Source organism: Camarhynchus parvulus, unplaced genomic scaffold (genome assembly GCF_901933205.1).
Source record: "Camarhynchus parvulus unplaced genomic scaffold, STF_HiC, whole genome shotgun sequence".
Taxonomy (NCBI): Eukaryota; Metazoa; Chordata; class Aves; order Passeriformes; family Thraupidae; genus Camarhynchus; species Camarhynchus parvulus.
The window spans coordinates 36973-53478 of record NW_022148864.1 but is presented as its reverse complement, the minus strand read 5'-3'; the positions used below and the strand labels follow the sequence as shown (position 1 = coordinate 53478).

The following is a 16506-nucleotide window of genomic DNA, read 5'->3' as shown; positions in this document are numbered from 1 at the left end:
CCATTTTTTTGCCCAATTTTTTCCCCATTTCTCCCCAATTTTTGATCATATTTAGCCCAAATTTCCCACACTTTTTCCTGTATTCCCCTCATTTCTCCCCAATTTTTACCATAATTACCCTAAATTTCTCCCATTTTTTACCCTATTTACCCCAAATTTTTTACCATATTTCTCCCAAACTTTCCCCTAATCCTTCCCAATTTTTCCTATATTTCCCCTGACTTTTTCCTCTATTTACCCAAATTTTCCCCATTTTTTTACCATACTTACTCCAATTTTTCCCCATTTTTTACCATACTTATTCCAATTTTTCCCCATATTTCCCCCATTTTCCCCCATTTTCCCCCAATTTTTCCCCCAAATCCCCCTGCAGCCCCAGCACCTCCTGCTGCTTTGCCCAAATTCCCCGTTTCTAACCCCAAATTTCCCCCCATTCTTTTCCCCAATTTTCTCCTAAATTCTCCCAATTTTTCACCGTATTTTCCCCAACTTTTCTCCAAATTTTCCCCAATTTTTTTCCCTATTTCCCCCATTTTTTCCCATATTTTCCCCAAATTCCCACCAATCTTTCCCAATTTTTTCCCAACTTTCTCCTCATTTTCCCCCAATTTTAAAATGCCTTTACTCTAAATTTTCCCATTTTTTTAACATATTTACCCCAATTTTTCCCCAATTTCTCCCAATTTTTGATCATATTTAGCCCAAATTTCCCCCACTTTTTCCCCATTTTTTACCATAATTACCCTAAATTTCTCCCATTTTTTACCATATTTACCCCAAATTTTTTACCATATTTCTCCCAAGTTTTCCCAAACTTTCCCCCAATTCTTCCCAATTTTTCCTATATTTCCCCTTATTTTTCCCTCAATTTACCCAATTTTTCCCCATTTTTACCATACTTATTCCAATTTTTTCCCCATATTTCCCCATTTTCCCCCCAATTTTTCCCCCAAATCCCCCTGCAGCCCCAGCACCTCCTGCAGCTTTGCCCAAATTCCCCATTTCTAACCCCAAATTCCCCCCAAATTTTTCCCCAATTTTTCTCCAAATTTTCCCCACATTTTCCCCATTTCTTTACCATATTTACCCTAAATTTCTCCCTATTTTGCCCATTTTTTCACAGATTTTCCCCAAATTTCCACCAATCTTTCCCCAGTTTTCACCTGATCCTTCCCAATTTTTTTCCCAACTTTCTCCTCATTTTCCCCCAATTTTTAAATGCTTTTACCCTAACTTTCCCCAGTTTTTTTACTGTAGTTATTCCAATTTTCCCCCAATTTTTTTACCGTAATTACCCCAACTTTTCCCCATTTTTTCCCCCGGACTTCTCCCAAATTTCCCTCAAACTCCCCCATTTTTTGCCCAATTTTTTATCACATGTAGTCCAAATTTCCTCCACTTTTTCCCAACTTTTCCCCATAATTACCCTAAATTTCTCCCATCTTTTACCGTATTTACCCTAAATTTTTCCCAATTTTCTCCCAATACTTCCCCAGTTTTTTCCAAGCTTTCCCCCAATTCCTCCCAATTTTTTCCTCTATTTCCCTCTATTTTTCCTGTATTTACCCCAATGTTTCCCATTTTTTTACCGTAATTATTCCAATTTTCCCCCATTTTTTTACCGTATTTACCCCAATTTTTCCCCATTTTTTCCCCGATTTTTCCCCAATTTTTCCCTTTTTTTTACCATATTTACCCCAATTTTTCCCCCATTTTTCCCCCATTTTCCCCAATTTTTTCCCCAATTTTCCCCAAATTTTTCCCCACATTTTCCCCTATTTTTCTCCCAATTTTCCCCATTTCTTTACCATATTTACCCTACATTTCTTCCTATTTTTCTATTTTTTCACATATTTCCCCCAAATTTCCACCAATCTTTCCCCAGTTTTCACCTGATCCTTCCCAATTTTTTTCCCAACTTTCTCCCCTTTTCCCCCGAATTTTTTATGGTATTTACTCAAATTTCTCCCATTTTTTTACCATATTTATTCTAATTTTTCCCCATTTTTTTACCATATTTACCCCAATTTTTCCCCATTTTTCCCCCGTATCTCCCCCATTTTCCCCCCGATTTTTCCCCAATTTTTCCCCGATTTTTCCCCAATTTTTTCCCCATTTTCCCCCCACTGCGGCACTCACACGCAGCACTGTTTTTTGGTGTTGGGCCCCCCGAATTTGGGTTTGTCGCGGCAGTTGGGGCAGTGCCCGCAGTCCTGGCCCCGCCTGCAGCCCCGGCAGCGCCCGCAGCGCGACCCCGCGGGCCCCGGGGGCGGGCGGGGGGCGGGGCCCGCAGCGCGGGGGGCGGGCCTGCCCGGGGGCGGGGCTCGCAGGGGGCGGGGCCGGGGCGGGGCCGTTTGGGGACGAGCGCCCCCCGGCGGCTCCGAGGCTGCGGAGGGAAAAAAAATTGGGGTGAATTTGGGGCATTTTGGGGTTTTTAGGGGAAATTTGGGGTGAATTTGGGGTGAATTTGGGGGAGTTTGGGGTTTTTAGGGTGAATTTGGGGCATTTTGGGGTTTTTAGGGGAATTTGGGGCATTTTGGGGTGAATTTGGGGTGAATTTGGGGCATTTTGGGGTTTTTAGGGGGAATTTGGGGTGAATTTGGGGCATTTTGGGGGTTTTAGGGGGAATTTGGGGGGATTTTGGGGGTTTTAGGGTGAATTTGGGGCATTTTGGGGTTTTTAGGGTGAATTTGGGATTTAAGGGGTTCATTTGGGGTGAATTTGGGGCATTTTGGGGTTTTTAGGGGGAATTTGGGGGATTTTGGGGGTGAATTTGGGGCATTTTGGGGGTTTTAGGGGAATTTTGGGGTGAATTTGGGGGCATTTTGGGGTTTTTGGGGGGAATTTGGGGGGAGTTTGGGGTTTTTAGGGGGAATTTGGGGGAGTTTGGGGTTGTTGGGGGGGAATTTGGGGGATTTTTGGGGGTTGGAATTTGGGGTGAATTTGGGGCATTTTGGGGTTTTTAGGGGGAATTTGGGGTGAATTTGGGGCATTTTGGGGTTTTTAGGGGGAATTTGGGGTGAATTTGGGGCATTTTGGGGTTTTTAGGGGGAATTTGGGGGATTTTGGGGGTGAATTTGGGGTGAATTTGGGATTTTTTTAGGGTGAATTTGGAGTTTAAGGGGTGAATTTGGGGTGAATTTGGGGGAGTTTGGGGTTTTTAGGGTGAATTTGGGGGATTTTGGGGTTTGAGGGGTTAATTTGGGGTGAATTTGGGGGAGTTTGGGGTTTTTAGGGTGAATTTGGGGGATTTTGGGGTGAATTTGGGGTGAATTTGGGGGATTTTGCAGATTTCGGGGTGAATTTGGGGTTTCAGGGGTGAATTTGGGGGATTTTGGGGTCGAAGGGGTTAATTTGGGATTTAAGGAGTTAAGTTGGGGTGAATTCGGGGATTTTGGGGTTTTTAAGGGGGAATTTGGCGTTTAAGGGATTAATTTGCGGTCCCAAAGAGGATTTTTGGGGTTTTTGGGGTTCTAGGGGTGGATCTGGGGATTTTTGGGTTTCCAAAGCGGATTTTGAGGGGTTTTGGGGACAATTTTTGGGCTTTTGGGAGTTTCAGGGGTCCCAAAGCTGATTTTGGGGTTTTAAGGGTGAATTTTTGGGATTTTGGGGTGGATTTTTGGGGTTTTACAGGCGGATTTTCAGGGGTTTTAAGGGTGAATTTTTGGGGTTTTTGGGGTTTTAGGAGTGGATTTTTGGGGTGGATTTTGAGGTGAATTTTTAGACTTTTTGGGAGGGATTTTTGGGGTCTCAAAGCTGATTTTGGGGTGAATTTTGGGCGTTTTGGGGGTGAATTTTGGGGTTTTTGGGTGAATTTTTGGGGTGGATTTTGGGGTCCCAAAGCTGATTTTGGGGTTTTTGGGGTGAACTTTGGGGATTTTTTTTGGGAATTTTGGGGGAATTTTGGGGTTTTGGGGTGGATTTTGGGGTCCCAAAGCTGATTTTGGGGTTTTTGGGGTGAATTTTTGGGCTGGATTTTTGGGAATTTTTGGGAATTTTGGGGTTTTGGGGTGGATTCTGGGATTTTAAGGGTGAATTTTGGGGGGCCTTGGGGGGTTTTAGGGGTGGATTTTGGGGTTTCTGGGGTGGATTTTTGGGGTTTTTGGGGTGAATTTTTAGGGGTTTTTGGGGTTTTTGGGGTGAATTTTGGGGTTTCTGGGGTGAATTTTTGGGGGTTTTGGGGGTTTTGGGGTGGATTTTTAGGATTTTTGGGGTGTTTTGGGATTTTTGGGGTGGATTTTTAGGGGTTTTGGGGGTTTTGGGGTGAATTTTGGGGTTTTTGGGGTGAATTTTTCAGGTTTTGGGGTGAATGTTGGGGTTTTTGGGGTGGATTTTTGGGTATTTTGGGGTTTTTGGGGTGAATTTTGGGGTTTTTGGGGTGAATTTTGGGGGCCTCACCGTCGGGGGCGGTGCCGGGCTCGGGGGGAGGGGCTCTCCTGCACACGTGCTTGATCCGGGGCGAGCCCTGGGAACGATCGGGGCAAATTTGGGGAAATTTGGGGAAATTTGGGGAAATTTGGGGGCTCAGGGGAACCCTCAGAGCCCCAAAAATCCCCAAAAAAATCCCCAAAATTCTGTGAAACAGCAAAGCCTGAAACGAGCCCAAATCCCACCCAAAATCCCCCAAAATTCACCCAAAAATTCACCCAAAAAAACCCCAAAAATTCCACCCAAAAATCCCCAAAAATTCACCCAAAAACCAAAAAAATCTCAAAAATTCACCCAAAATCCCCAAAAATTCACCCCAAAAATCCCCAAAATTCCTGTGAAACAGCAAAGCCTGAAATGAGCCCAAATCCCACCCAAAACTCCCCAAAAATTCAGCCAAAAATCCCCAAATTTCCACCCCAAAATCCCCAAATTTCCACCAAAAAAACCTCAAAAATCCACCCAAAACTTCCACCCTAAAACTCCCAAATATCCCCCAAAACTCCTCAAAAGTCGCTGAAAACCCCTAAAAATTCACCCCAGGTGCCAAAAATTCCACCCAAACCATTAAAAAAATTAAAATTCCAGCTAAAACCTAAAAATATTCACCCAAACATCCCCAAAAATGGCCCCGAAACCCCAAAATTTCCACACAAAACTCCCAAAATTCCACCCAAAATTACATTCCAGCCAAAATTCCCAAAATCCCCACTGAAATTCCCCAAAATTCCCAAAAATAAAAAAAATCCTCCACAAATTCCCCCAGAATTCTCAAAAAATTCTCAAAAAAATCCCCAAATTTGCCCAGAATTCCAAATTCCACAAATTCCCTCAAAATTCCCCCAAACTCCCTGAAATTTCCCCAAAACTCCCCCCAAATTTCCCCAAAACTCTCCCCAAATTCCCAAAAATTCCAAAATTGCCCCCAAATTCCCCCCAAATTCTCCCAAAGTTCCCCAAATTCCTTTAAAATTCCCCCAAAATTCCTCAAAATTTCCCCCAAATTCCCTCAAAATTCTCCAACATTTTCCCCAAAATTCACCCAAAATTCCCCAAAATTCCAAATTCCATAAATTCACCCAAAACGTCCCCAAATTCCCTCCAATTTCTCCAAAATTCCCAGAAATTGCAAATTCCATAAATTTACCAAAAATTCCCTTAAAAATTTCCCCAAATTCCAAATTCTACCAATTCACCCAAAATTTCCTCAAAATGCCCCAAAATTCCCAAAAAATTCCCAAAAAATTCTCCCAAAATTCCCTGACTCCCCCAAACCTTCCCCAAAATTCTAAATTCCACAAATTCTCCCAAAATTTCCTCAAAATTTCCCCAAAATTCCAAAATTCACACATTCCCTCAAAATTCCCCAGAATTCCCTAAAAATTTCCTCCAACATTCCCCAAAATTCCCAAAAATTCCAAATTCCCCAAAATTCCCCAACGTTCCCCAAAATTTCCCCAAAATTTCTCCCAATTTCCCAAAATTTTCCCCAAATTCTCCCAAAATTCCCCAAATTTCCCCAAAATTCCCCAATTCTCACCTGGGGCTCTCCCGGGGGCTCCTCGGGCTCCTCTGACCCCGCCTGGAAAACACAAAAAACCCAAAAATTCCCCCAAAATTCCATCCAAATTCCCCCCCAAAAAATCTTCCAAAAATTCCCCCAAATTTCCCCCCAAAATGGGGCAAAATTCCCCCAAAATTCTCTCCAAATTCCCCCCAAATTCCTCCCAAAATGCCCCAAAATTCCCCCAAAATTCTCAAAAATCGCTTTAAAATTTGCCCAAATTTCCCCAAAATTCCAAAATTCCCGAAATTCCCCCCAAATTCTCCCAAAATTCCAAAAAATTCCACCAAAATCTCCTGAATTTCTCCCAAAATGCCACCAAAAAATTTCCCCAAATTCCACAAAAATTATCGCCAAAAATCCCAAATTTCCACCCAAATTCCCCTGAATTCTCCACAATTTAAAAAAAATCCTCAAAATCCCAAAAAATTCCTTCAAATTCCCCCAAAATCCCCAAAAATTTATTCCCCAAAATCCAAATTCCCCCAAAATTCCCCAAAACTCCCCCAAGTTTTCCCCAAAATTTCCCCAATTTTGCCCAAACTCCCCCAAAATTTCCTCCAAAGCTCCAAAATATTCCCAAAAATTCCCCCAAAATCCCAAATTTCCACCCAAATTCGCACAAATTTCCAAAAAATTCCCCCAAATTTTCCACAATTTTTTAAAAAAAATCCTCAAAATCCCAAAAAATTCCCCAAAATCCCAACAATTATTCCCCAAAATCCCCCAAATTGCCCAAAAAATTCTCCCAAAAATTCCCCTAAAACCGCTCAAAATTGTCCCAAAATTCCCCCAAATTCAAAATTTCCATCCAAGTTCCCAAGTTTTCTCAAAATTCCCCCAAAATTCCATCAAAATCCCCCAAATCTCGGGAAAATTTCCTCCAAGTTCGGAAAATTATTCCCCAAAATTCCAAAAATTCCCAAACTTCCCCAAAATTCCCCCAAATTTTCCTCCAAAGCTCCGGAAAATTCCCCAAAAATTCCCCAAAATTCCCCCAAAATCTCCCCAAAAATCCCAAATTTTCCACAATTTTTAAAGAAACCCTTAAAATCCAAAACAATTCCCCCAAAAAAGCCCAAAAATTCCCCCAAAATCCCAGAAAATTTCCCCAATTCCACCAAAAATTCCCCAAATCTCCCCAAAAATTCCTCCAAATTCCCAAAATTCTTCCCCCAAATTCAAATTTCCCAAAAATTCCCCCCAAAATCCCAAAAAAGATTCCCCAAAATCTCCCAAGGTTCCCCAAAATTCAACATTTCCCAAAAATTCCCAAATTTTAACAAAATTCCCCCAAATTTTCCCCAAATTTCCCCAATTTTCCCAAAAATTCCCAAAATTCCCCCAATTTCCCCAAATTTCCCAAATTTGCCCCAAAATTCCCCCGATTTTCCAAAATTTCCCAACATTTTCCCAAATTTTCCCAAAATTTTCCCCAAATTTTCCAAATTATTTCCCCAAATTTTCCCAAAATTTCCCAAATTTCCCCTAAAAATTTCCCAAAATTTTCCCACAATTTTCCCCAAAATTTCCCAGATTTTCCCAAATTTGTCCTTCAAGTTTTCCCAAAATTTTCCCAAAATTTCCCCAATTTTCCAAATTTTCCCAAAATTCCCAAAATTTTCCCAAAATTTCCCCAAATTTTCCCCAAAATTTCCCAAATTTCCCCAAAAATTTCCCAAAATTTCCCCAATTTTCCAAAATTTCCCAACATTTTCCCAAATTTGGTCCAAAATTTCCCAAATTTTCCCAAATTTTCCCCTAAAAATTTCCCACAATTTTCCCCAAAATTTCCCAGATTTTCCCAAATTTGTCCAAAAGTTTTCCCAAAATTTTCCCAAAATTTCCCCAATTTTCCAAATTTTCCCAAAATTCCCAAAATTTTCCCAAAATTTCCCCAAATTTTCCCAAAATTTCCCCAAATTTGTCCCAAAATTTCCCCATTTTCCCAAATTTTCCCCAAAATTTCCCAAATTTCCCAAAAATTTCCCAAAATTTCCCCAATTTTCCAAATTTTCCCAAAATTCCCAAAATTTTCCCAAATTTGTCCCAAAATTTCCCAAAAAATTTGTCCCAAAATTTCCCCATTTTCCCAAATTTTCCCCAAAATTTCCCAAATTTCCCAAAAATTTCCCAAAATTTCCCCAATTTTCCAAAATTTCCCAACATTTTCCCAAATTTGGTCCAAAATTTCCCAAATTTCCCCAAATTTTCCCCTAAAAATTTCCCACAATTTTCCCCAAAATTTCCCAGATTTTCCCAAATTTGTCCAAAAGTTTTCCCAAAATTTTCCCAAAATTTCCCCAATTTTCCAAATTTTCCCAAAATTCTCAAAATTTTCCCAAAATTTCCCCAAATTTGTCCCAAAATTTCCCAAAAAATTTGTCCCAAAATTTCCCCATTTCCCCAAAATTTCCCCAAAATTTCCCAAATTTCCCAAAATTTCCCCAATTTTCCAAAATTTCCCAACATTTTCCCAAATTTCCCCAAATTTTCCCCTAAAAATTTCCCACAATTTTCCCCAAAATTTCCCAGATTTTCCCAAATTTGCCCAAAAATTTTCCCAAAATTTCCCCAATTTTCCAAATTTTCCCAAATTTCCCAAAAAATTTTCCCCAAAATTTCCCCATTTCCCCAAAATTTCCCAAATTTCCCAAAAATTTCCCAAAATTTCCCCCGAATTTCCCCGGAATTTCCCGAATTTCCCGAATTTCCCTGACCCGGCTCAGCCCGCGGTCGATCCTCCCGAGCTGCTGCCGGGCGCGGCTCAGCAGGTCGAAGACACGCCCCGTGACGTCATCGCTCGCCTCCATGACGTCATCGTTGCCCTTCATGACGTCATCAGGCCCCGCCCCGGCCTCCCCTGGCCCAGCCCCGCCCTCCCCGCCGCCACTTCCGGTTTCGATGACGTCACTTCCGGCCCCGCCCACAGCACCGCCCAGCGGGCGGAGGGTGAGGTGGTCCGAGCCGGAAGTGGGCGGGGCTTGGGCCGGAAGTTGTGTCGTCGTTGTGGCAGAAGTGGGCGGGGCTTGGGCTGGTTGTTGCTGTGTGGCAGGGGAAGTGGGCGTGGCTTGCACCGGAAGTTGGAGGGCGTGGTTCATGGCCGGCGGGGAGCTCAGGGATTGGTAGATGCGGAGGTGGGCGGGGCTTGGGGTGAAGAGGGGGGCGCGCAGCAGGAGGGGGCGGGGCCGGAAAGGGGCGGGGCCTGCCGGGGTCAGCGCGGGGTCAAAGGTCACAGCGGGCTCAGCCAAGGTCACCTGCAGCAACCGCAGGGGCACCCCGGGGTCAAAGGTCACTGGGGGGTCAAAGGTCAGCCCTGGGCTCCCAAAGGGGGCGGGGCCTCCTGCGGTCCGGGACACGCCCCCAGTGACGTCATCGCCGGGCTCCATGACGTCATCGCCCTCCCCAGTCGCGTCGGCGCTGTCCTGGGCGGCGGCCACGCCCTCGATGACGTCACCGCTGTACTCTGTGACGTCATCGGCGCCATTGGTGACGTCATCGGTCCCTTTGATGATGTCAGCGGCTCTGATGACGTCACAGGTGGGGTCGGTGACGTCAGAGACAGCGGCAATGACATCACAGCCTGGTCCAATGGCGACACAGGATGGCTTGATGACGTCACAGGCAGGTTTGATGACGTCACGTGTTGGCTTGGTGACGTCACAGGTTTGCTCGGTGATGTCACGGGTTGGATTGGTGATGTCACAGGCGGGTTTGATGATGTCACCGGCAGGTTTAATGACGTCACACGTTTGCTTGATGACGTCACAGGTTTGCCCGATGGCGTCACGGGTTGGATCGGTGACGTCACAGGCGGATTTGATGACATCATGAGCTGGTTTGATGACATCACAGGCAGGTTTGATGACGTCACCGTCTCGTTTGATGACGTCACAGGCGGATCCAGCGCCTCCGTGGGACGGCGCGATGACGTCACCGGCGCGGTCGATGACGTCACCGCCGCCTCTGATGACGTCACCGGCCGTTCTGCCGCCGCCGTCGCCGCCGCGCCCTCTGATGACGTCACAGTTGACCTTGACGCCGTCGCCGCCCCCCCTGATGACGTCATCGCAGGGCTTAAGCACCACCCGGCTCGGCTTGATGACGTCACCGCCCACGGTGATGACGTCAGCGCCGCCCCAGCGGAACGTGGCCGCCCTCAGCAGCGCCCGCCGGGGGGAGGGGACACCGGGGGGGGGCGGGGCGGCTTTGGGGGTCCCCAAAGGGTCCCGAGGGTCCCCTGGGGGGTCCCGGGGGGGTCTGGGGGGTCCTGGGGGGATTTGGGGGAATTTGGGGCAGATTTTGGGGGGTCTTGGGTGTCTCCAAGGGGATCCCAAATGTCCCCAAGGGGGTCCCGGGTGGATTTTGGGGGGTCCTGGGCAGATTTTGGGGAGTTTTGGGGGTCCCCAAGGGGGTCCCAGGTGGATTTTAGGGGGTCCCGAGTGTCCCCAAGGAGGCCCTGGCTGTCCCCAAGGGGGTCCCGGGTGGATTTTGGTGGGTTTGGTGCCGATTTTGGGGGGTTTGGGTGAATTTTGGGGGGTTTGGGGTGAATTTTGGGGGGTTTTGGGGCTCCTGGCCGTCCCTGGCGCTCCCGCCGGTCACTTCCGGGGTGGGCGTGTCCGCAAAGCGCCGCGGGGGCCTGATTGGCCGAGCCGAACGAGCGCTGACCAATGGCATCACGAACTGCCGCCGCAAGCCCCGCCCACTGCCGCTGCGGCTCCTGGCCCCGCCCCCTCTGCCGCGGGGGGTGGGGTCAGCGCTGGAAGCTCCGCCCCCTCTGCCACGCCCCCTCCGCCAGACTCCGCCCCTGAAGCGCAGCAGGCAGAGGCGGGGGCGGGGCTTGAGGCGGGGTGGGCGGGGCGATGGCGAGGAGGCCACGCCCACCACGTGGGGCGGGGAGGGGGCGGAGCCAGAGGGGAGCCGGGAACCTGTGGGGGAGGGGAGAGGGGGTCAGGGGGATTTTGGGGAATTTTGGGGATTTTGGGGGGGTCCCAAAAGAGATGGGGGGGTCCTGGGGTGATTAGGGGGGATTTTGGGGGAAATTTGAGGGATTTTGGGGAGACTTGGGGGCGATTTTGGGGAGATTTGGGAGGATTTTGGGGGGGTCCTGGAAGAATTTTGGGGATTTTCAGAGGGATTTTGGGGGGATTTGGGGGAATTTCAGGGATTTTTGGGAGGATTTGGGGGGAATTTGGGGGATCCCAAAAGACATTGGGGCGTCCCAAGTGTCTCCCTGGGGGATTTTGGGGGGATTTAGGAGATTTTGGGGAATCCTGGAAGAATTTAAGGGAAGTTTGGGAGGATTTTGGGGGGAATTTGGGGGGATTTTGGGGGATTTTGGGAGATTTCGGGGATTTTGGGGAATCCTGGAAGAATTTTGGGGAATTTGGGGGGAATTTCGGGGGAATTTGGGGCATTTTCGGGGAGATTTGGGGGGATTTTTAGAGGGATTTTGGGGGGATTTGGGAGATTTTGAGGAGTCCTGGGAGAATTTTAGGGATTTTTGGGGAGATTTGGGAGGAAATCGGGGGATTTTGGGGGCTCCTGGAAGAATTTTGGGGATTTTTGGGGGGATTTTGGGGGATTTTAGGGTGATTTGGGGCAGGTTTGGGGTGATTTTGGGGGTTTTGGGTGACTTTGGGGTGATTTTGGGGAATTTAGGGCCATTTGGGGGTGATTTCAGGGATTTTGGGGTAATTTTAAGGTGATTTTAGGGTGATTTAGGAGATTTGGGGGAATTTTGGGGGATTTGGGGTGATTTTCATGTAATTTTGCTCAATTTTGGGTCATTTTGGGGTGATCCGGGGGATTTGGGGCAGTTTTGGGGCGATTGTGCAGTAATTTTAGGGAATTTTGGGTGATTTTGGGGTGATTTGGGGAGGATTTTTGGGGAGATTTTGGCGGATTTTGGGGGTTTTGGGGTGATTCTAGGGAATTTTGGGAGATTGGGGGTGATTTTGGGGAGATTTTGGGCAGGTTTGGGGTATTTTTGGGGTGATTTTGGGGTGATTTTAGTGATTTTTGGGGGATTTGGGGGATTTGGAGTATTTTGGGGTATTTTGGGGGTGATTTGGGTGATTTTGGGGTGATTTTGGGATACTTGGGGTCTTTTTGGGGTGATTTTAGGGAACTTTGGGTGATTTTGGGGTGATTTGGGGCAGTTTTGTGGTGATTTTGGGGACGATTTTGAGAGATTTTGGCTAAATTTGGGGGGTTTAGAGCAATTCAAGGCAATTTTGGGGTGATTTGGGGCGGTTTTAATGCAACTTTGGTCTCTTTTGGGTGATTTTGGGGTGATTTGGAGGAATTTGGGTAATTTAGGGTGATTTTGGGTAATTTTGGGGGGATTTTGGGGGGATTTGGGGGAATTGGGGTAATTTAGGGTGATTTTGGGGTGATTTTGAGAGGTTTTGGGTGATTAGGGGTGATTTGGGGGTGATTTTGGAGATTTTGGGGGATTTTCGGGTGATCTGGGGTCACTCTGAGGTGATTTTGAGGGGTTTTGGTAAATCTGCTGGATTTACAGCGATTTAAGGCAATTTCGGGCTGATATTAGGAAATTTTGGGGGATTTTGGGCAGTTTTGGGGTGATTTGGGGAGATTTTGGCGGATTTTGGGGGATTTTGGGGTGATTCTAGGGAATTTTGAGTGATTTGGGGTGATTTTGGGGAGATTTTGGGCAGTTTTGGGGTATTTTTGGGGTGATTTTGGGGTGATTTTAGTGATTTTGGGGGGATTTGGGGGATTTTGGGGAGATTTTGGGGTTATTTTGGGTGATTTCGGGTATTTTTGGGGTATTTTTGGGGTGATTTTGGGGTGATTTGGGGTATTTTGGGGTAATTTTGGGGTATTTTTGGGGGTGATTTTGGGGGATTTGGGGTAATTTGGGTGCATTTTTGGGGTGACTTTGGGTGATTTTAGGCAATTTTGGGGTAATTTTGGGGTATTTTTGGGGTGATTTGGGGTATTTTTGGGGTTATTTTGGGTAATTTTGGGTACTTTTGGGGTGATTTTGGGGTATTTTTGGGGTGATTTTGGGTGATTTGGGGTAATTTGGGTGCATTTTTGGGGTGATTTTGGGGTATTTTTGGGTGATTTGGGGTATTTTTGGGGTATTTTGGGTGATTTGGGGTATTTTTGGGGTGATTTTGAGGGATTTCGGGGTCACTGACCTCTGCGGGAGCGCCGTGGGGGGAGGGGCATCTCCAGCTCCTCGGGGAGGAACCCCCGGAACTCCTCCTGCGGAAGGGGCGGGGTCAGACTCAGCCACGCCCACAAAGCCACGCCCCTTTCCCTGTAGCCACGCCCCCTTTTCACACTAAAAACCCCAAAATCCGCCCAAAAAAACCCAAATTCCTGCCCCAAAACCCCCAAAATTTGCCCCAAAACCCCTCAGGACCCTTCAGACCCCTCAGATCCCTCAAAATCCCCTCAGAATTTCCCCAAATTCCTTTTAAATCCCCCAAAATCTGCCCCAGAATCCCACAGGATCCTTCAGATCCCTCAGGGTCTCCCAAATCCCCTCAGAATCCCCAAGATTTCCCAAAACAACCTCAAATCCCCCCAAAATCTCCCCAAATCGGCTCCAAAACCTCTCAGGACCCTTCAGACCCCTCAGAATCCCCAAAAATGCCCTGAAAATGCCTCAAAATCACCCAAATCGCCCTCAAAGTCACCAAATTTACCTCAAAATCACCACAAATTTACCTCAGAATCCAAATTTACCTCAAAATCGCCAAATTTACCTCAGAACCCCCCAAAATTCCCCCCAAATCCCCTCAGGAACCCCCAAACCGCCCCAAATCCCCTCAGGAAGCACCAAATTCTCCCAAAGCACCCCAAAACCTCCTCAAAACCCCCCGAAAACCCCAAATTCTCCCCCAGAAATCACCCAGGACCCCAAAAATCCCCTCAGGACCCCCAGACTGCCCCAAAACTCCCCAAATCCTCTCAGAACGCCCCAAAAATTCCCCCAAATCCCCTCAGAAGCCCCCAAATCCCCTCAGAATTCCCGAAATCCACCCAAAATTCCCCTAAATCTCCTCAGAATCTCCTAATTCCCCCCCAAATCCCCCGAGGACCCCCCAAATCCCACAGAATCCCCCAAAATCCTCTCTCATCCCCTCAGGACCCCTCAAAATTCTCCCCAAATCCCCTCAGGACCCCCCTGAATTCCCCCCAAATCCCCTCAGAATCCCCCAAATCCGCCCAAAATTCCCCAAAATCCCCTCAGAATCACTCAAATCCCCTCAGAATCACTCAAATTCCTCCCCAAATCCCCCTCAGGAACCTCAGAGCGCCTCAATTCCCCCCAAATCCCCTCAGGACCCTCCCCAGTTTCCCCTAAATCCCCTCAAATCCCCTCTCCCCAAATCCCCCTCAGGACCCCCCAGATCCCCTCAGCATCCCCCAAATCCACCCAAAATTCCCCTAAATCTCCTCAGAACCCCCAAAATCCTCTCTCACCCCCCTCAGGACCCCCAAAATTCCCTCCAAATCCCCTCAGGACCCCCCAAATCCGCCCAAAATTCCCCAAAATCCCCTCAGAACCTCCCAATTGCCCCCAAATCCCCTCAAGATCCCCCAAAATCCCCTCAAAAATCACTCCAATTCCTCCCCAAATCCCCTCAGGAACATGAGATCACCTCAATTCCCCAGGACCCTCAGACCCCCCCCCCGAAATCCCCCCAAATCCCCCGGTTTCCCAATTCCCCCTCAAAATCCCCCCAAATCCCCTCAGACCCCCAAATCCCTCGGTTTCCCCAAATCCCCCTCAAAATTCCCCCAAATCCCCCTCAGGACCCCCAAATCCGCTCGGTTTCCCCAAATCCCCCTCAAAATTCCCCCAAATCCCCCTCAGGACCCCCCAGATCCCCTCAGGATCACTCAATCCCCCCCTCACTCCCTCAGGACCCCCCGAATTCCCCCCAGATCCCCTCAGGAAACACCACATTCTCCCAAAGCACCCCAAAACCTCCTCAAATCCACCAAATTCCCCCCCCAAAAACCACCCAAGACCCCCCAAATTCCCCTCAAATCCCCTCAGGACCCCCCCCAAATCCCCTCAAAATTCCCCCAAATCCCCTCCGGACCCCCCAGATCCCCTCAGAACCCCTCAAATCCCCTCAGAACTCCCCAATCCCCCTCAAAATTCCCCCAAAAACCCTCAGGACCCCCCAGATCCCCTCGGTCCGCCCCAATTCCCGCACTTTCCCCTCAGGACGTTCCCGCCGCCGCTCGCCCTCACCGGCCGGTCGGGCCCGGGGCGCTCCCCGAGCAGCGCCCGCAGGCGCGGAGGCCGCGGCCCAGGGCCACGAGCGCCCGGAGCGCGGGGTCGGGCCGGGCCGGGCCCTCGGGGCCGCCCAGCGGGGTCCGGGCTCGGGCAGGGCCCGGAGGGACCCGAGGCCACGGCGGGGGCCGGGCGGGGAAGCGGCCGCGGGCGGCGGCGGCGGCGGGGCCCGCCGCCATCTTGGGCCGGGGGCGGGGCCTTGGGCGGAGCCAATGGGAGAAGGGGTAGGGAGGGAAGGAGCCAATAGGAGAGAAAGGTGGGAGGGGTTAAGAGATGAGTGGCCAATGGGAGGGAGGGAGGGGCGGGCATGTAGAGGCGGGAGATGGAGAAAGGAGGGGAGGAGTGAAGAGGAAGCGGAGCCAATGAGAAGGCGCGGTGGGCGGGGTTAAAAGGAAACGGGGCCAATCGGAGCGCGAGGTGGGCGGGATGAAAGAAAAGGAGGGGCTAAGAGCAACCGGAACCAATAAGAAACGGTTTCAGAGGACGAGAACCAATCGGAGCTATGGGGGGGGCTGAGTTAGGCAAAATAGGGACCAATCAGAAAAGGCGAGGGGAGGGGTCTAAAAGAGGGCGGGGCTACTCTGAACCGGATCCAATGGGAGAAAAGCAGGGTGGGAAACGAACCAATCACAACGCCGATAAGGCGGAGGTAAAGAAGGGGGCGTGGCCAAGACGTGAATAACCAATCAGAGCGCGGAGAAGGCGCGGCTCAGGCCGGAGGGGATCTCGGAGCAGAATGGGCGTGGTCAAGTCGGGTTTGTGGGCGTGGTCACCGTGAAATGGGCGTGGCTTTGTTAGTGGGGAATTTCCTTGGGAATTTGGGGAATTTTGGGTGAATTTTGGGAACATTTGAGGGAATTTGGGGGAATTTTGGCTGAATTTGGGTCCCAGCTCCTTTTTGGGTCAATTCCAGGTGAATTTGGGTGGAAATTTTGGGTGAAATTTGGGGGATTTGGGGGAATTTTGTGCGATTTTGGGGCGAATTTGGGGGAATTTCAGGTAAATTTGGAGGAATTTTGGGGATTTGGGGTCAATTTTGGGGAATTTGGGGCATTTCAGGTGAATTTGGGGCAATTTGGGGTGAATTTTGAGGAATTTGGGGGAATTTGGGGAATTTTGGCTGAATTTTGGGAGCATTTTCAGAAATTTGGGGGAATTTTGTGAAATTTTGAGGAATTTTGGGGGAATTTGGGAAATTTCAGGTGAATTTTGGGGAATTTGGGTA

At 48.3% G+C, this 16506-nt stretch overlaps 1 protein-coding gene across 1 annotated transcript; it reads right to left on the bottom strand.

Moving 5' to 3' along the window:
• Positions 1-10281: 10281 nt before the first annotated feature.
• On the bottom strand, positions 10282-15343 carry LOC115917136 (zinc finger protein 219-like). Its single transcript, XM_030970870.1, has 3 exons — positions 15240-15343; positions 13165-13231; positions 10282-10920 (listed from the first exon to the last, which is right to left on the bottom strand). Exons 2-3 carry the CDS (start codon positions 13193-13195, stop codon positions 10421-10423), a joined length of 531 nt encoding a protein of 176 aa, XP_030826730.1. The 5' UTR covers positions 13196-13231; positions 15240-15343; the 3' UTR covers positions 10282-10420.
• Positions 15344-16506: the final 1163 nt, after the last annotated feature.

Coding starts and splice junctions, on each gene's coding strand:
- LOC115917136 (XM_030970870.1), bottom strand. CDS start 13,195: ATGCCCCTCCCCCCACGGCGCTCCCGCAGAG. Junction 10,921..13,164: donor CCCACGGCGCTCCCGCAGAG/GTCAGTGACCCC, acceptor CCTCCCCCACAG/GTTCCCGGCTCCCCTCTGGC.